This window comes from Pyxicephalus adspersus, chromosome 6, assembly GCF_032062135.1.
Source record: "Pyxicephalus adspersus chromosome 6, UCB_Pads_2.0, whole genome shotgun sequence".
Taxonomy (NCBI): Eukaryota; Metazoa; Chordata; class Amphibia; order Anura; family Pyxicephalidae; genus Pyxicephalus; species Pyxicephalus adspersus.
In genome coordinates, this window is record NC_092863.1 from 12,749,111 (window position 1) to 12,769,509 (window position 20,399).

Consider the following 20,399-nt stretch of genomic DNA (forward strand, 5'->3'; position numbering starts at 1 on the left):
TCTATAGTACCAATCTTACAAATTAAATCCATAGCACAGAACTTCTAAAAAATAAAAAATACTTTTAACACATGTTTTTCTTGGCATTAAGACTTTAATCATTAAGGCAAACTGCATTGTCCTTATAATTGTCTTGTATATGTCTAATCCAATGTCCAAACCACCACAAATTTTGGCTAGAATGTGTCAGGTTTTTATTGCTGTTTTTATCCCTCCTAAGGAAATTTACCCTTACTAATGATCCCAGAACAGAATTATGGAAAATCCAACCTTTTGAATTTGTTACAACAATAAATATTGAAGGTCCTTGCATAGCCTCCCAATGCTGGATAATAACACACTGCATATCAGAATGTGCTTCTTATAGCATTCTAAGACAGAAAATAGTTCCATTCATTCCAGCAACTGTGCTTTTAATCGTGCTTTTCTGCATGTTATTTACTTTACAACCTCTGGCTATACAGAGATAGGAAGATAAGAATACTGAGCCAAAGGAAGGGTGTGGGGAGTTCTGATGCCTGCAGGGCAACTTAGTTACTTGTTGTGCAGCTGAAACGTGTAGCTGAAAGTTTCTCAGAATTATTAATGTACATCTTATTATTATAAAGTTTACCAAATACCCCCTGGGTGAGCTGCTATATTTTCTTGACATTAGTTAACAGTGCCTCTTTATTGTTACATGCATAATAAGATTTTCTAATCTGGTAAAAAGGACCTGTACTGTGGGAGCTGTGTTTAGCAAACAGAGGGCTAGGATTAGTTACCAGCATGGTTTATACCAGTGTTTCTCAACCAGGGTTTCTCTAGATGTTGCAAGGGGTTTCTTAAGCAATGATCAATTTGTGCCTCTCAGATCAGTTTATGTGACCCCAATGATCTTTTTGGCTATCTGTAAGCGTGATATTCTTCCAACGGACCAGCAATATAGCAAGTATTCTTCCTACTGACCACCACACTATGTACTGTGAGCTGTGGATATAGTAATTACAGTAAGGGTTCTCCAGAATGCCTGAAAGTATTCTCAAGGGAATCTCCCATGTTAAAAAACGTTGAGTCTGGTCTATAGGGTCCTGCAGCCAATCATTTTCCCATTACTGACGTACTATACATTATTTGACTTTCTCCAAGGCTGGAGATAATACGCTTTCATCAGTGAAGCTGGGTAATCCAGCAAACCTGGAACGGATCAGGTCGAGCATTGAAAACATTTGCTAACAAATAGCTAATGACTTCAAGGAAATCCATTCCAGGTTTTCTGTATTACCCTGCTTCACTGATGAAAGTGTATTCTCTCCAGCCTTGGAGAGCTTTAATAAATCAGAGCCATCGTCTCTGTGTGAAGGTGTCAGTGTCAATGTGTGAGGTAGTATTGGCCATGAGGGAGTAGGTGTTTTGTGGAGGCTCATCTTTTAAAATATCCTGGGGTAGAATTTTCCTTCAGAAGTCTCCTCTGAATTTCTAACTAGTAGATTTTGTGTCTGTCCTCTGCTGTCTTTTAGGATTTTGGAAAAGGAGCTCCTCGTTGTGACGTGGAGTCAGCACTGTTGGAGAATAACTGTGATAAAAGGTATATTGAGTACCCTACTAGTGTGGTCAAGACCCTGGCCAACAGACCATTGAGTGACAAAGGCTCAGAAGGGGACATTACCCAGATGTCTCCTCAGAAGATAGAACTTCACTTGAGACCAGGTAACACTTCAAACTGAAAAACAGTACTTCTGCAATAACTTTTACAGAATCTACACACTTACGCAAGTTTCGGCTCTGCATCATCAGTGAGCATTCCACAGATGTAAATGATCAGGCTCTTCAGCCAGTGCCCTGTGTAAAATTCTTCATTCCCCTGGTATATATGAAATGGGTATCCCTGGAGGCTGTGGGATTACTCACCAATCTTTCTCATCCTGTTGAGAACCCTAGAATTGAGAAAAATGTATTACTTTTATATGATTTAAAAAAAAACACAATTTAGAAATAACATTTTTTTAAATGTAAGGAAGAAAGCAAGTTTTATCATGCATATTTTGGTTGATAGGTCGTGCTTGAAGACAGTAGAGTTAGTGGCCGCTAGACAAAGTATTTCACATTTTCTAACAGCTGTGCTTAATTTGTATTGCAAAGTGATATAGTTGCTTTAAAACCCCATACAAAATATTAAAAGAGTTGTGTGTATTAGTACCCATATAAAATATATTACTATATATTACTTGAATGTGCAGAAGGACTGTCATTAGAAAGTGTTTAGTTTAGAAATAATTTATTTAATTTTTTAACTTCTATAAAGTGCCATTGTTTCTAATTTCCCAGATGATTCTAAGATCTTCACAATACAAGTTCGGCAAGTGGAAGACTATCCAGTGGACATCTACTACCTTATGGATCTGTCCTATTCTATGAAAGATGATTTAGAAACCATCCGGACATTAGGAACTCAACTAGCTGAGAAGATGCGCAGAGTAACCAGTAACCTCCGCATTGGCTTTGGGGCTTTTGTTGATAAGCCCATGTCACCTTACATGTATATGTCACCACCGGAGGTCATTGACAACCCATGCTTAGAGTAAGTAATGATATTTTCTATGGCCTTTACTGAATAGAAGGCAAAATATTGTGCTTGAAGTGCTAATAAATGTACAGTATATAGCAAAAAGTTTGTGGCTGTCTGACCTGTATAAGCTTCTTGGGCTTCCCAATCCAAATTCATGGGCATTATAATATGGATGCCCACCTCCAGTTGCTGAAGCCTTAATTTTTCTGGAAAGCTTTTGTTTGGGATTGTGCCCATTCAGAATTTGTAAGATTAGATACTGATTTTGGAACTAGCTTGCAATCAGCATTTTAGTTTATTTTAAAGGAGCTCAGGATGGTTGCAGGTCACTCAAGTTCACTTCCACCAAACTTATCCAGAGCTCAATCATGCTGGAGAAAAAAAGGCCTTCCCTGAAATGTTCCCACAATTTTGAAACCCCACAACTGTCTAAAATGTTTTTAAATACTGTTGTTTAACAGTAACCCAAGAATTGTAAAAACAAGGTACCCTAATATGATTCAGGGAGGAAAGTCATGGGTTAGCCCACAATGTCCCACCCCCTGTGCCTTTACCAAGTGTCTTTATTACACCAATATTATATTAAGTAAAGTAATTTAATTTTCTCCGCTATCCTGTAGCCTTAGCACATTTGATCTGTTTATTTGTGTTCACATTCTCCTGAAAAATCTCCTTTGGATAATCTTTTAGCCTCAAATCTCTTCATGTGTCTACTAAATACAGACACATTATAAATATTTGCAAGACATGCTCTGGCTGGATGGCCATAAATCACCTGAGCAATGCTGACTTGGAACACCATGAGTAAATGACCTACAGCGTGTATATACGTGTATATATATTTCAGCAAGTGCTTTTGTTTCAGACATGTTTCATGCAAAACAGCATTTCAAATTATATTGTTCATATACAAATGGCATACCATATTACAAAATTAAAACATTAAACTTCTCTGCAAGTCCTATCCACAATGGATGATCAATATACAATATTATGCAGATAATACAGATAAAGAACACCAGATTCATTTACATTATCTGACCAAGATCAGAATGCAGTTCTGATACACTGTTGTAGACATAGGAAACTATCTCTGGAATGATTTGTTCATGATACAGTTCCATTGCACTTTGTACAGTCATTAGTCACACTCATCAAAACGTTTTTTAATGTTGAAGGTGATTTACCACTCCTCCAATGGAACCAAAGAAGCCACTGGTAGCAGTGTTATTTGTAAATACAAAGATGGTCCATGAACAAAACATAAAATTTTGGTTGCCCGTGATGTTTGATATTTTCTGTGAACTGCCAGTTAACAATATCTGCCTGAGCTGCATTCTTGTATGAGCATGCTCCATGCATACTACATGCCTCACACCATACCGCATGTCCATCCTAGGCTGACCAGATGTTCACAACTGCACACCAGTGCTAGTAGCACATGACACCACCCCAATATTAAAGTTTATTTATTTCTTTGCTTTAAAAAGTATTAAATTTAAAAACTATATTAAAGAGTGTGGAGTGGAGTGGAAAGAAAAAGAAAGTTCTGCATAGTTTACCTGCCACTGCTGCAGCTCCTGTTACTCTAAAAATCTGTAGAAAACCAAACCACCAGCATAATTTGAGTATTAAGTATTAGGGATCGGTCAATCTGTCTGCGTTTAGATCATTATGGCTTTTCTCAAATTGCTGTGCTGATGTTCAGTGAACCCTACTGAGGTCTATGGGGGACAAATGTTAGAGCAAAAACATGCTCAAAATTAATAGTATAATAAATTGTTGCCAGAAGCTCTTCAGATAACTGGATTATTTAGAAACTGTAAATATTTGGCCCCCACTACTGATATAGAGCCTTCAATGTGATAAGTTAAAGGCTACTATCTGTATGGTAATTCTTCCTGTCGTCATGCTGGTTTCCTTTGGGTGATTTGGTTTCCTACCACAGTACAAAAATAGAATGGTAGATGAACTGGGCATGCTTATCACATCATTTCATATCATTGTCATCCAGGCTGATGTGCATTGTTCTCACACAACTCTGCGGTACAAGCCCCTCTAAGAACCGCCTATGCTTTGTGGATAAAGGCTGTTACCCAGTTTGTGTTCTGCCTATGGCCTGACAATTTTTGTCAGTTGCCAACTTGTCTGTGTTTTTTAATGCAAACCTTGTATGACACCTAGTGCCCTATGACCACTTCTTACTTGCTTTGTGTATTTATGCATGTTTGAGTTATTTGCCTCGTTCATGACCTTGACTGACCCCATCTGCTGCCGGCCCTGTTTAGTCAATGTAAAGGGTATATCTCCCAGAATGAATAGATCACCCTATAAAAGGGTCAAAATTTTTTTCAAAATAATATTTTTTCAGCTAATTTTTTTACTTAGTACAACTTACAGAAAGAAATGTCTCTCCTGCACTTCTAGAGTAGCACTTCTAGTCCTTAGCGGGCAGATTATAGTTCAGTGGCTAAAGCAGTATACAAAAACACAAAAAAAAAAACAAGGGACCCTTTTTTTATTCTATATTTTTCCTATTAAATTCCATGTAACTGTTTTGTTATTCAACATAGGATTGGCACAACCTGCAAGCCAACTTTTGGCTATCAGCACATTTTGGCCCTCACTGACCAGGTTGAGAGATTCAATCAGGAAGTGGCAAAGCAGGATGTTTCCCGAAACCGTGATGCCCCAGAAGGTGGATTTGATGCCATCATGCAGGCTGCAGTATGCGACGTGAGTGCAGAAAAGTTAAGGAAATTTGGTAAATAGAAATGCAAATGTCTATTATTAGTAAGACTCTTCCCATACTTTGTATTCAACAGGAGAGGATTGGCTGGAGGAATGAGTCTTCCCACCTGCTGGTTTTCACCACTGATGCCAGAACGCACATTGCCTTGGATGGACGTCTTGCTGGAATCATTCACCCCAATGATGGACAATGCCATCTTGGAAATGACAATTCTTATAAATTGTCTACTGTTCTGGTAAGCAAGGTGCTCTGTCATGCAGAGTTGAAATGAGCTTGGTCTTCTTGCTCAATCAGAGCAAAGCAACAAATGCAAAGAAAGGGGACCTTGTATGAGCTCCTAGACTTTACAGTCTGATATCCTATTAATATCTCTTCTGTGCTACTTTCAAAAATATTCCTTTTTATAAATTTTTCTACAGGACTACCCATCCATTGGACTCATGACTGAAAAACTTTCCCAAAAAAACATCAATCTTGTTTTTGCTGTTACTAGAGAGGTTCAGGATCTCTACAAGGTAATGATTATTTGATCTATTTTTATGTATAAGGTTGACCAGTAGCCAATAGTTTAAAAAGTATGAAAGGGGTATATGCAGAAACGTAGTTTTTTTTCATAACCACAACCTTTATTCAGAATATTTCATTTACAGTTGTTTATAACTATATGGTTGAATTAATTAGCACTGACCAATGTTATCGCTCTGTTTGCTATTTACTGAAATGCACTGGGTATTTGACATGAATGGTGGTGGTAAGGAAGGGAAGATGTCAAGGCAATGTGTATTTAAATTGTATCTTGATTCTTCAGTCTACCTTTTTATGGTATGAATTGCCTTTTTGGCATGGGGCCAGCGACTCTCACTAAAATACATGAAGCTCAAATTCAGGTTGATGGGACCTTTTTGATGTTCAGTTGGTGAATAAGGGAACTGGACACATGGACATATGTTTAATAGTGCTACTCTCTAAATAATTTAAAAATGGCAAGATATAATACAAAGGCTATATAGGAGAAATAATGTGGACATAATACCAGCTTCATGGGAGATATGTGCTCTGAATTACAACCTATTTCATTTTATATCTGAATTTAGCCAGTGGGACTGTCAATCAGATATGACTATATGACACCCAAAGTATGAAGAACAATAGATTCCACATTGCAATACAGTGGAAACCATGTTTCTTTGTTAGAAGTGACAGGAAGTACACACAATGGGCCTGATTTATTTAATTTCATCAGTTAATCTGGGAATGGATCTGGTCTAGGATTCAAAACATTTGCTAGAAAACCTGGAATCGATTCCAGGTTTGCTGGATCACTTAGCTTCACTGATGAAAGTGTATCCTCTCCAGCCTTGTAGAGCTTTAATAAATCAGGCCCAAGGGGTTTTTGGTTTTGTAAAGTTTAGTTGTAAGGTACTGAACAAGTACGCATATGGGATATTTAGGACTACACTTTGACTTGATTGGCTGAATGCTTGTTCAGGTCAGTCACTCAAATAAATTGAAGCTACAGAAGCATGGAAGACAATGGTAATGCTCTTAGTAAATGCTCTTAGTATAGGCTTCCTTTACATTAGGCTGAAAAGTACAGTATTGTTTCTGCTTTCCTCAGCCCATTCATTCTTAAAAGATTTTAATAAGGATAAAATGTTGCTATATGCTGTCATATTCATTCTAAATATATTTTTCACAGGAATACAGTGAGTTAATTCCCGGGACGACAGTGGGTACATTATCCAAAGATTCAGGAAACGTGATTCAGCTGATCGTGGATTCCTATGAAGTACGACTTCCCAAAATCTCTTTTTTCCACACACTACATGAACTATACTGCTTATCTATTCCAGCTTGTTCTTTTTCTTTCTGTGGCTTTCATCTGTCTGTCATCTTGCCTGCACCTACTTATATGTTCCAGTCGCCAGGATAGTGGTAACTGTTCACATGACCTAATGTACTGGTATTTGGTCATGTGACCTCTGGTGAAAACTGAAGTTCCCAAAAGCTGCATCCCCGTTCATCAAGAATCACGTGACCTAATATGCAGGGAATTCCAGAGCTGTGGTTGAAACTAAGCATTTCAGGACCTCCGATTTATGATTTTAGGGGCAGTGGAGGGAAAGGGTTGGTATGTACTTTCAAAAAAACTCACGTGTATTTTTCTTGTTTTTTATTTTGTGAGCACAGAAAATCCGATCCAGAGTGGAACTGGAAGTTCGTGATCTTCCTGAGGAGCTGTCACTTTCATTCAATGCTACTTGCACCAATAACGAGGTCACACCAGGCCTTAAATCCTGCTCAGGGCTCAAGATTGGAGATACTGTGAGTTACATTTACTTGTTACTTTTCTTTTTCTTATCGGAAACTTTCTTGACAAAACGTTTGCAGCTTTTAGTTGTCAGTGGGGGTACATCATTTGCTCAGCAGACAACTAAAGCCTAAGTACATGATTTATTAGATGTCCCCAGAATCTGGCTTAAACGAAGCTGAAGGAAACAGGGTTTCAGGCTCGGTTCTGTAGATCACCTGATCGATGGTCTACGCCAGTGTTTCCCAAACTTTTTTACATTGGGGAACCCTTTATTAACTTTCAGGTTTCAGGAAAACACTGCTACAAATACCATATCCACAGCTTACAGTATATTAATGTGGTGGCTAAACCAATGCAAAGCAATGATAAATCGAGCCTTACCTGATCTGCCGGCGTCCTCCATCGTCCTTTGTGTCTTCTAGCTTCCCCTGGCCAGCGTCCTCTGCATCGGATTAGTCAATGGGAGTTCCTTGTGGCGCCGGGGCGTGCGGATGTTCCGTTCAGGGCGTGGCGGAAATTTCAAATCTATTTGTATTGCATTCAATACAAAATAACTGTAATGAATGCAATACATTGGATTTATATGTGTTTATATTTTGTTTGTTTACCCTTACAAAAAAAACAACAATTACATTTTGAGAAAATAACGCATTCCTACACCACATTCTTCATCCTTCTCCCCTTTATTGTTATCTCCACTCTCCCTAAATCATAATTATGTGTCCACGGGTCTCCTTCTAGAAAGAAACATTTAGGAATAAATGCCAGGACTTTCACAAATCCTATCCATTGATTGTTCCTAATTCCTTCTTAATGTTAGTCATATTTGTTTATTCTAATAGTAATTTCCTATGTAAATCAGTTCCTTTAAATCCTATGCATAGCAACCAAATAATAATTAGTTTCTGTATCTTTTAAAGAATATATAATATCCTCCATTTCCTTTACATCTCTCATCTCCCAGTCTCTTACTGAAGGCAAAATAACTTGTTTTCAAAATGTTTAGCATTGCCATTCTAGTTGTATTGACCATAAGATCACCAATACTTATTTATACAATTCCCATGAAGCAAGAAATATTCTAGTTCCATTGGAATTGTAGGTAGTAATACCAGATATGACCTTATCCTACACAGAATTTGCTTTTACCTAACATGCCCTGACCATTTATGTACTTTGAAAGTACAATTTGGATTTTATATATTAAAATTCTTTTCCTGCTTGCCTGCTTGCATTTTTGAATCAAACAATGTGTTGTTTTTCTTTTTTTGTGGCTATTATTTCTTGTCTTTGTGTCTCAAATTCAGGTAGTGAAGAAAATCTCCCCAGTGAGGTAGCAGAAAGAAAAAAAATTGACAGGCATTTTAACATTTCTTCTTTATGTCCAAAAATGCAGAACATTGTCTGGAGTTTGGTTTTCATTAGTTTATTTTTAGTATCTGACAGTATTAGTATAGATTCCAAAAATAAAATTAAATAGAAGTTATGGTTTAAGATTCATTACAAAGCATTATGCTAAAGTCAAACACCTCCTAACCACTTATAGAAACAAAACCAGGATGCAGTAAAACCTTTGCTACACATTGTATTCCAAAAATGTAACCCTTGCCAATCTATCTGCACCTAAGTTTGAGTTAAATCACACTCATTTCCTTTAGGGGCACAAAGCAGAATAATATAAAAAAGGCAGGTGGCAGACAAGGCAAGGTCAGGGCGGGTGGCAGACAAGGCAAAGTTGAGGTCAAACAGAGGTTAGCTGAAACCAACCTCTTGGCATGGGGATTTCTGTATGGAACCCAAGAGTTCTCCTCTGGCACAAAACTTTTCCACTTGACAAAGTACTAGATTTGGCCAGATCTACTTCCGGAGTCCAAAAATGCCTCAACCACGATAGCCTTCCTTTGTGGGAATCTTCCAGGTTCATGTGTTTCAATGGCAGTAAATTATTCCAACAAATATTTGAGGGAATGTCAGATTCGCTCAATTTTTTTTTATATAAATAGAGCCTTTAAAGCGTTATGGTAAATCATAACAGTCAGTATATAGACTACTAAATCATGAAGAGGTTAATTGAAGACCTAATGACCTTTCATCTGGAAGAAATTGGGGACAGACATGCCTATGCTGAGCAGTTTGCCTTGGGCATAGTAGTGTACAATACTTATCTCACATCCTGCTAGTTGCTTCACTTGCACTTGCTTACAAGTTTTTACTTGCATTTTCATCTTTACAGTTATCTTTTTACTTGTATGCTTTTGATGTATACAATTCTGGCTGACTAAAACTTAGATGGCTTTTACAAATGTATTTGCACTTTTTGTGAAGTTTACAGCAATAGCACAAATTGTAGATTGTAAACTGTGTGTTTTGTATTTCTTCCTCATTTTATCTTTTTTTTTTTTCTCTTTGCCAAGCTCTGTGCTATTTTGTGCTGGTCTTACCTTCTAGTTAGCCACATACCTCTCTCATTAAATCATCTAGAACTTTTTTAAAAGTCTGCTGCATTAGACACAAGTAAATACAAATATGCAATGAACACGTGGTTTTCACTTACACAAATTCAGTCCATATGTGTCATGGTATTTTTCATTTAAGTCTTTTTTTAATTTCTCTCATGCAGTGTAAGATTGAACTAAAAATTTAGTTTTGTCTGAGAAAAAAAAAACTGTTTTTTAAAAAGCCATCCAAAAAAAGGTAGCATCTTATGATCCCTACTTTTTTCCTATTTATGAATTTTGACATAGGCCTACTATACTACATACTATATTCACATGATCATTCCCACCCCTAAATAACATATTACATAACAGCATTTCTTTAGACATGTAGCACGCACTACAATTGTCCTTTCCTTAAGCACAACTCTTTGGCCTTTTTAATGGATGGTAAACAGTCAGATACTGGGTGGTTGTGCCGCCTGCCAGTTTCTGATCTACCACAACACTATGCTACTTAGTTACATACACATAAAGAGTAAATCTCACGTGACTGCAGACAAACTAAAGGAAAGGGTTAGAGACTGCAGACATGCTGCAAGAGATGCTCAAGTCCTTGCAGTGTCTGCCAGTCTGTTGTGTAACTAACTCACTGCCTAAACAAATTCCTCTGCCTATCAATCGCTTCACTGCAATTAATGTACATGCCTAAGTGCAGTTGTACAAGTTCCTTTTTATTATCGTGCATTTAAACAAGCCCTGCAGACCACACGTTCTGCTGGTCATAAAACTAATGATAAGATCCTTAAATATATTTGAAAGCCACAAAAAAAAATTATTTTGTGTTAAATGATTTATCTATGTTTTCTATATTGCTATTTGTATAGCCAGCATTACAATCCAATTGTACGACATTATAGAGATGCACCTATACAGTGTGCTAGCAAACCTAAAATATCCATATAAACTACAATTGCAGCATGGAACTACAAAGCCGTTATCTAAAGCAGCGATCGCCAACCAATGGTCTGAAAGAAAATTTGATATATTAATTTTAAGGAAAGAAGAGTTTGCCTTTAAGAACTTATGCAGTTTCCCCATATAATTCTGTATTTGCACATAGTTTCTTGTGCTTACATGTGTTGTTTAATTCTTTTTTATGTATTTCTCTAGTTGTTTCCACATGAGTGCGGCTTACACGCATGTACACATGCTTCTTGTTATCTACATCCTGCTAATGACAGGCCGGCCACATCATAGTTCCAAAACAAGCATGTGGTGTCAGATCTGATGAATCTGGAGCACTGACAAGAATCAAAATGTTCTTTCTGTGACTGTATGATTCAGACTATTCTATTTCCAGAGTGTAACTCTATAATATGCATAGAAGATTGAAGGGATGTGTTAAAAATGGCAAAAAAATATTGAAAAATATAATGATACCTATTCAAATTCCAGGTCAGATAATGAAAGCCAACATCTAATTGGTAGATGTAGCCAAAAATACCTTTTTTGATAAAGGTTATTTTTGTTTGCTATTTTTGCAAACCTTTTATTATTACAGCCAAATCTGGAAAATGGCATATATTGATTTGTGTGGAATTACAAAACATTGTAGTAAATTTATCAGTAAATGCATGTGCATGGCCAAGCAAGATATCACTTACCTGCAGTGCATATAAAGTGGAGAAACATTTGGGATTTGCATGAGCCAATAAATCGGTGTTCTTATTTTAGCTGTGCAGTATTATGTTCATACTAGGTAGTCCCCGGGTTACATACAAGTTAGGGACTGTAGGGTTGTTCTTAAGTTGAATTTGTATGTACAAGAACAGGTACATTATTTTAATAAATGCAGTTAGGGATAGATGTTTGTCTCAAGATAATATTAGGCAGTGTGTGGTGTCTGTTACTGTAAAAAATCCTCACTGTGAGTTAATCACAAACAAAGCAAAAAAAAACAAAATAAGGAGCCCAGACATTCATTAACTTTTGGAGCAAGCTGTGCTTTGATTTGCAAAAAGAAACAACTGCAGAGTTTGTCTAGGTCATTAAAGAGTTACAAGAGGCTGCAGAAAGAGCTCGGTCCTTAAAGAGGAACTTAAGTCAAAAACGGTCAAAAAAAACAAAAAAACACATCCTTCAATCCCGCAGCGCAGTCGATCCGGAGGTCTCTTCCATCGGGTCCCGCATCGTCCTGGTATTTGTCTCGGGCCTGTGCTACAGGCACCGCCATCTTCTCCTCTTCTTCTAGATTCTTCCTACTACATCACCCGATCCAGGGGTGAGATCGGGTGATGTAGTTGTGGAAAAAAAACTTGCCAGTCTCACCGCACATGCGTGAGATCGGCTTTTCCCCCCATTTTGACGAAGGGGCTCCTTCTGCGCATGCCTGAGGTGCTCCCAAGGCCTGGGATGCGTGACGTAGGTTGATCGCCTAGGCAATTGAGAATTAGGGGGCAGTGCTGCACCCTTTTTTTTTTTTTTTTTTAAAGGTGTTGCACTTAAAAAAAAAAACAGTCTTTATGTGTGACTATATCTACATCAGCTTTACATTCAGACAATTACCATACGTCATAATGACTTCACCAATGGCAGAGAATATCATTTGTCATCGGAAGGTCAACTTTAAAGAGATCAAACTTATTTTACCATATTTACCTCCTAAATCTCTTTATTGTAAATTGTAATACTGTGACTTGTAATATTGTGATTTGTGACAGGATTACTTTGAGTTGCACTATAAAATACCTTCTGCAGTTAAATTCTCCAGTTTATACTGACAGAGCCAGGATAATATAAACAGACCAAAACACTTCAGTTTACTTAATAGTGTTTAAAACAAGAAACAGATATGAAGCAGAAAGTTGTCTCTGGAGATTGAAGAAAGTTGGCAATTTACATGTACTTGAGTTGCCAGGATTAGGATTGTTAACAAGTATGAGGATGTATCTTGTATAAAGTTAACAAACAAGACACAGTTTTTTTTTTTTCACAGAGATATAAGGAATATCAATGTGTTGTTGTGTTTTTTTTCATATATATGTTGTGAGAAGAATTTGTGTATACGAGTAACGGGTTACTGGTATCTTACTTCATGTTAATTAACTACTTAAGGCTTAGTCGACACGGACGTTTTCCCCAGCGTTCAACCTGAGGCTTTGAAAGCCCATATTTAAAATTCCCATGGGCTAATCTACACCAGGACGTTTCCTTAAGGCATGTTTATGAGCGTTATCGATAATGTTGCTTGCAACATTTAAAAAACTAACGCGTGGGGTTAACGCTGGAAAACACCCAAAAACGCGGGTAAACGCTTCCATTGATTTCAATAGGGAGTTTTCCCAAGTGTTTAAGCACTTGAAATGTAAACGTGTTAAAACGTGGTATAGACTTTTTCCAGCGTTTTAAAGGCAAGCTTTAAAATGCTAATAAAACATCATAAAACCGCATATAAACGCAGTAGGAACGTTTACATGCATTTTTAAAAAAGGCCAAAATCCTAATTAAAAGCCATTCTAAGAAAGGCATAGGGATAGAAATTTGAAGCTCACAGGCAAATGGTTACCTATATAGATGTAAGGTGTTCTCACTGCTGCAGCTAACTTGTATCCACAGATCCCATCCCTACCCTTTGACTGGAAGGTGAAAGGAAAAGAAGCACAACAAGCAGCTTCTCTGTCCACCATTCTAATCTATCCTTCTATAATCACACCTGCTGTGCTGCTTCTTCCTTCCCCAATTTGGGCTCTGCTTTACAGGGACTGTTAGAAGCCGATACCAAATTTTGGTTCTTACCCTGCTTGCATTCTGTTGAACAATAAATGAAAATGATTTCAGAATGTTCTAATAAATACAAAGCTGTAACGAATTATATCTTTATAATCTGCCTGAATTGCAGATGTAGGGTTTGCACCATGGCCCTGTGGCCTTTAATTGCAAACATTACAACCTGTCGGCAGCACGGTCGCTCAGTGGTTAGCGCACTGACCTTTGCAGCGCTGGGTCCCAGGTTTGAATCTCAGCCAGGACACTATCTGCATGGAGTTTGCAGGTTCTCCCTGTGTCTGTGTGGGTTTCCTCCCACATTCCTAAACATGCAGTTAGGTTAATTGGCTTCCCCCATGACTATGGTAGCAATATTAGATTGTGAGCTCCTTTGAGGGACATGACTATGGACTTTGTACAGCGCTGCATAATATGTTAGCGCTATATAAATACTACATAATAATAACTTGTTCATTGGCCAATCTCATTTTATCCCACAGGTGAGTTTCTCCATTGAAGCCAAAGTTCGTGGCTGCCCTGCAGAGAAGGTGAAGACGTTTACCATCAAACCTGTGGGTTTTAAAGATTCTTTGACTGTCACTGTGCATTTCCAGTGTGACTGTAATTGTCAGCAATACGATGAGCCAAACAGCACCACATGTAATATGGGGAACGGAACTCTTAGCTGTGGAATCTGTCAGTGTTATTCGGGTTGGTTGGGACCACATTGTGAATGTTCCGAGGAGGAGTACGACCCCTCAAAACAAGACCGCTGCAGCCAAAAAGACAAGGGCGTCATCTGTTCCCGCAGAGGGGAGTGTGTGTGCGGACAGTGCATTTGTCACAGCAATGACTTTGGAAAAGTCTGGGGCAAATATTGTGAATGTGATGACTTCTCCTGCCTGCGATACAAGGGCGAGATGTGCTCAGGTAAGACAAACTTTACAAATGGGGTTTTAAAAATGCAGATGAAGCAGAACATAAGAACTTCAATGAACTGCAAGTTTGAGGAATTGAAAGCCATTTTCTGTCCTTGTTCCAGGACCAAGCATTTGTTCCCCCTTGGTTCAGCCCCCAAGGGGAAGTCCCATTGTGCATGGTAAACCTATCATGTTTTGGGAACCCTGGTGCTGAGCTTTTGGTATTTTGGAGCTTAAATAGCCCCTTTTGTTGCAAGTGGGTGAGCAGTAATCCAATTATTTTATTTTTTTACCTGTTTCCATTTTCATTAATTGTCCAATAGTTGTCGACAGGTGCAGCAAAATTCACCTCACAGACATCATACAAGAGATGAGTTTAAGGGAAAGAATGTCTTTGCTTTCTGTTGTATCTCTGGGGCCCCCTGCTGTTTGGCTCCTTGTAATTACAGTCTGAGCTTCAAACAATAAGCTTGGCGTATTATTTGGTACAATTCTGAGGTAACCTTTTTTTTACATACAATATGGCTTAGTGCAGCGGACACCAACCTTTTTTTTAAAAAAAAGATTAATACATTTGTAAAATGATTTTTTTAATGGTGCCTGACAAGGACTCTGATTCTGGAGGCTCTAAATCATTGATCAGCTCATGGCTAAGTGAAGTATTACTATTGTTACGATTATCATTAGTTACATTATCTTTGGTATTACTAAAGAAATGCAAAATATTTGTTTGCTTTTTTTCTCACTCATTATGGGTTTTTCATTCAAATCTTAGACCAGACAAGAAATGATAGTTATCAAGGTCAAACTATTTGATGCCATCAAATATAACAGATAAAGAAAATACACAGTTAATGTCATACTAAAAGAGCATCTGAGAAATAAACAAATAAAATAAAACAATCGGGTGAGAATCGGTACTGGCGGAGTTAGGTGACTGTTGTAATGTAAGACTACACTGACTGACACTCTAGTACAGATCATGAATTTAGTGCAATATAAAGCCAAAAATTGTCATTCACAGTATAACAATTTATTATTAATGTTATTATTTATTTATTATTTTTGTTTTATTATTAAAACATAAAAATTGCATATATAGTCCAAATTTTTCTGTGGACCACCAGTGTCTATGGACCACTGGTTGGCAACAGCTGGCTTAGTGGACTGGTATTCTGCCTAATGGTGTTTCTACCAGGATTGTGTTATTCTATAATTATACATACCTGTTTATCATCCTGTGGAATTTTGAGGGAAAAACCTGGGAGGTATTTTCTTGGTTACTTGTACATTTAATAATCATTAGATGGTACCATATCTCTGTTAATCTCCAAACTACTCCTGTAGGGAGCTAGCATCAGCCTTGTTAGGCAACCAGCAACATCCTGCTTCCAGCAGGCGCCATTTTGAAATACTTTTTCTGTTTGCTACTTCTTTCTAGCTGCTATGCTGACTTGCAGGAAGTCAGATAGGAAAGTTTATTGTAGATTTTGCTTGTATTTGGTCCTGTGTAGGTACGTTTATACGTTAGATATATTACGTTTAACTGCTGGCTCACCTAATCTCGCCTCACAGGCACAAAAGCTGCGGCACAGGTAGGGGATAAATTCAGAAGATGGGCGCCACTTTTGTTTTTTTTAAAAAGAGTGTTTAATGTGGTTTCTTTCTGTTGTGGATAAAAGCCCTCCAAGAAAGCATACCAGGAAGTTAGAGCTTGCTTCTTATCAGCTTAGTCTAGGGTGCCTCTGATAGAGGGTGTGTAACAAAGGATATGTCTCCATGTAGGCCAGTGTCAAAGGGTGCTACGATTTCCTTGAGCAATGTGCAATTTGTGCCTCTTAGGGCAGCTAACACTAACACTAATCAATGTTTTGGCTATTTGTAAGGGGACATTCTTCCCACTGGCAGCAATTCAACAGGCATTTATCCCACTGACCATCACACTAGTGTACAGTGATTTTATTACCTTTTATTATATAATAATGATGCAGTATTTATATAGTGGTGACATATTACGCAGTGCTTCATAAAGTCAGTCATTTCACTAACTGTCCCTCAAAGGAGCTCACAATCGAATGTCCCTCCCATAGTCATATATTTTAATACAGTTTTGGGGCAAAGCCAACTAACCTAACTGCACGAAATGCAGGGTATTTCTGAGGCTGATGACATCTATTTCCATTGGTTAATGGTCAGGATAGCACATGTTAGGGTTTCAGTTGTGCTTGTGTTTGCTGCTTGTTGGGGTAGAGACTCACGGTGCCCTGGTCAGTCAGACAAGACTTGGGATAGTGGTGCTCCCATAGTCTTGGGAAAAAGCTCTGAGGCACAGGACTAGGAGTCCAGTCACCTTAGATGCCTGTCTCAAAGTTTGGGGAGCCCACGGTATGGGACATCACCTTTGGCTTTCCCTTCAAATGGTCCACTCCAATCTGGTAAACTGTGGGCAGCCCTGAGAAGTTTTGAAAGCCTTTGCTTGGGTCAGCAGAAAGTCAAGGTATCTGTGAAAAGGTCAGATCCAGAAAAAGTAGAACAAAGATTGTCTGTTTCCTTCAAGTCACAGTCGTGTTTATTATTTTTCATGGACAAAGAAGTGTCTAAGCTTTTCTGTCTCCTAACCACCAGCCTGAAGATCTGTTGGCTGTTCATATGAGCAGATCATTTCTCAACTGTTTCTGGCCTCTGGGCAGAAACAGTTTGCAAGTCAATAGACCTGATGGCATTTCCAGTTATGTTAAAGTGCCAGCAAATACTAGCTGTGACCCTTTCACAAGAAAATGGATTTTTTCCTACGTTTTAGAACGAATAGCACTGATCTTGAGAGGTCTACTAAAAATAAAGAAGGATTCAGAAAAAGCAATGGTAATTATTTCCCATTGGCAAAAATTGGAAAGATTGGAAAGGGATTAACGTTTTTGGGGCCAGTAGCAGCTTTCTCTCTATCTCTGACTGCCCGGGACTGAATGCCATCTTGTTGAAAGGCAGAGGCTCCTAGCATCTGGCTTTTCTCTGTGGTGGCAGATATGAAGCTCAAAACTAAAAATAGATGCCACAATATATAGAAAGTTTTTATTTCAAAAGCAGTTTTCTTTGTTAACCCATCACCAGCACGGGTTCCAGAATTTTCTGCATTCAGCTTTGGACGAGGAACTCTGGGTCAACTTGTTTAGGTCCAAGTGTCAGCCCCCACAACCACCAACTGGGTGTAACGTCTTTTGCCGTGGCAGTTCCTCAAAGCAGTAGTGAAATTGAACACTTCAATAAAGTCATTCTTTTCAGCATAGGACTTGCCTCTAGTACTAAAAGTTCTCAGGGAGCCTCCTTCCATCGAGTCTAGGTCTGCCTAATAGGAAAATGGACTTGGGAGATGAAGTTCTTGACTGTTACTATGACAAGCAAGGTTTCAGGACTATGCACCGTCTTGGAAAGGAGCCAGATTGCATCTATCTTCCTAAAGTGTAGATGCATCTATTATTGAATGTCTTGTTTAAATATGTATGCCTGTGTATCATTACAGCTGAGAAGTAATTCCTCAGCATGGAGACACTCATTTTCTGAAGGTTCTCATGGACATAAGGAGGATTTTCTCCATTTACCTATAGAGAAACAAACAATGTTATAGTTGCGGATGTTCTAGTCAGCCACTCTAGCAGCACTTTATGGAGTACAGCTGTATCTTTGACAGATTTTGCATCCTAGGGTTTTAAATACCATGTGGTATGCTTACATCATGAGGGCTTGATTCCATTGCAGGAAGTCAAGAGACATTCAACTAGGGAAGCCTTATAGGCTTCATTTACAGAGGTTTCTACTAAAGTGATCTAGAAGTCTCCAAACTTTTATTAAGCTGCATACACACGTTCAATAATTGTCCTTGGAAAGGAATGCACGATGCATGAGGGGGGGGCGGGGAAGAGTGTCAGGAAAGTGGAAAATTGTCATACTTACCTGTAATTTTCATTTCCTGTAAACTCCTCCTGACATCATGCTTCTCTCCCTTATCCTGTCACAGAGAACACCTGCAGGGGAGAGGGAGGTTACTTTTAAAGCTTTGGTAAAGTGGTCCCATGGAGATGAAGGGACAGAACTAACCAAACTGTGCATGCTGTCAGGAGGAATAACAGGAAAGTAAAAATTACAGGTAAGTATGACAACAATTTTCCATTAGACCTAGCACTGACAAATATTTGGAGTACTGACTGGTTTTGAAACCTGACATATAGGGCCTGATTTATTAAAGCTTTCCAACCCTGGAGAGGATACACTTTTTGATCAGTGAAGCTGGGTGATCCAGCAAACCTGAAATGAATTTCTTCAAAGTCATTTGCTATGTTTGCTATGCAAATGTTTTAAGTTCTGGATCAGATCTATTCCAGGTTTGCTGGATCACCCAGATTTACTGATGGAAGTGTACCCACTCCAGCCTTGGAGAGCTTTATTAAATCAGGCGTATAAAGTAGATTATACCCAGACATGAAGAAATACAATCAGGCAGTAGTAAATGTGGGAGTGACGACATCAAATGTTCTATCTGAAAAATAACATGACATCCTCTATAAACCACATTGCATTGTCTGTAACTAAAGTGAATAATATGGATTATTGCCAAACATTTCTTGGAATTCTCATTTTTACCAACCATAGTATTGTTTACAAGTTTCCTGAGATTTAATAAGAACTATGTCATTCAGAAGTGAAAAGAAAACAATGATTTTCCTGAAAATGCAAGGTGAATCTGGCTGCATTTTTCAACTAAAAAAGGGTTAGTTGAGTTTTATTTATTGCTGTTGGAGGAATGTCTCATTGCTTCCTATTTGGATAATAGGTAGTCTATAGTAGAAGAAACCGAGCAATAGCAATGCTATACTTTTCTGGCCAGTTTTGTGATGTCTCTAAGTCTGTTCCCCTTTTTCTTTGGGGCTGTGGTGGGCAGAGCTTTCTCCTGGACTGAATTATTATTTTTGTAAGAAGGGGTTAGAATTTCAGGTACCGAATAATGTGAACAACAACAAAAGCTTTTAGGAACTTTAACCCTGCTCCACCTTATTCAAAGCTTGAACTGGAAAAACATCCATAAATTAGCCAAATAAAAGAAGCTGTCAACACATATAGGACAACGACCCTCTGATAATAGGCAAAGTATCGAGTAGGAGACCCAAAATGATCCATATGAAGTATATGGGAATGCTTGTCAGATGTTCTTGTTACAAATGCAGCAACATGCTTCAAATAAAGCAGTAAAAGGAGTGGCCTACTGACTGCGTTTAGATAATGTGTATGTGAATAGCCAACTACTATGAGTTGTTTATGAGACACTGCATTACAAATTCATTCTGTCTGATTATTGAGATAGTTTGTCAAGCTTCACTCTATGATGGTTATATATTCACTGGCAAAGCTGTCACCATTACAGCCTATATTTTCCTAATCATTAGTGTGACCGGTATTTACTGCCCCTAGGGCTGGATTCTTTGTCTGCTAAATTGCTACTCACCTTCCTGTTTTAGAACGAGTAATCTGCAATTGTCAACAAAGCATTAGACGACAGATTAGCTGGCTGGCCGTGGGTAATCCCCAGCTCGTGGTTTTAATTTCTGGTAAAGTTACAACATCAGGAGATCACAATTATGACGATTCATGTCTGCAAAATAGGTTAACTACT

At 38.2% G+C, this 20,399-nt stretch overlaps 1 protein-coding gene and 1 long non-coding RNA gene across 3 annotated transcripts in view; one reads left to right on the forward strand and one right to left on the reverse strand.

Moving 5' to 3' along the window:
- ITGB3 (integrin subunit beta 3) overlaps positions 1-20,399 on the forward strand; it is a 42,750-nt gene that overhangs the window by 9,560 nt on the left and 12,791 nt on the right. Inside the window, exons 3-10 of the mRNA XM_072414594.1 lie at positions 1,500-1,689; positions 2,308-2,560; positions 5,122-5,284; positions 5,374-5,535; positions 5,720-5,815; positions 7,000-7,089; positions 7,491-7,625; positions 14,318-14,747. Of these exons, the coding sequence (XP_072270695.1) occupies positions 1,500-1,689; positions 2,308-2,560; positions 5,122-5,284; positions 5,374-5,535; positions 5,720-5,815; positions 7,000-7,089; positions 7,491-7,625; positions 14,318-14,747 (1,519 nt within the window). The remainder of the gene's footprint in view (positions 1-1,499; positions 1,690-2,307; positions 2,561-5,121; positions 5,285-5,373; positions 5,536-5,719; positions 5,816-6,999; positions 7,090-7,490; positions 7,626-14,317; positions 14,748-20,399) is intronic.
- Positions 17,799-20,277, reverse strand: LOC140333146 (uncharacterized). 2 transcript variants are annotated; one of them, XR_011921295.1, is made up of 3 exons: positions 20,232-20,277; positions 18,686-18,842; positions 17,799-18,333 (listed from the first exon to the last, which is right to left on the reverse strand). It is a non-coding gene; the product is annotated as an uncharacterized lncRNA (long non-coding RNA). The 2 variants fall into 2 exon arrangements; XR_011921294.1 differs by lacking the exon at positions 20,232-20,277 and having other exon boundaries at positions 18,686-19,600.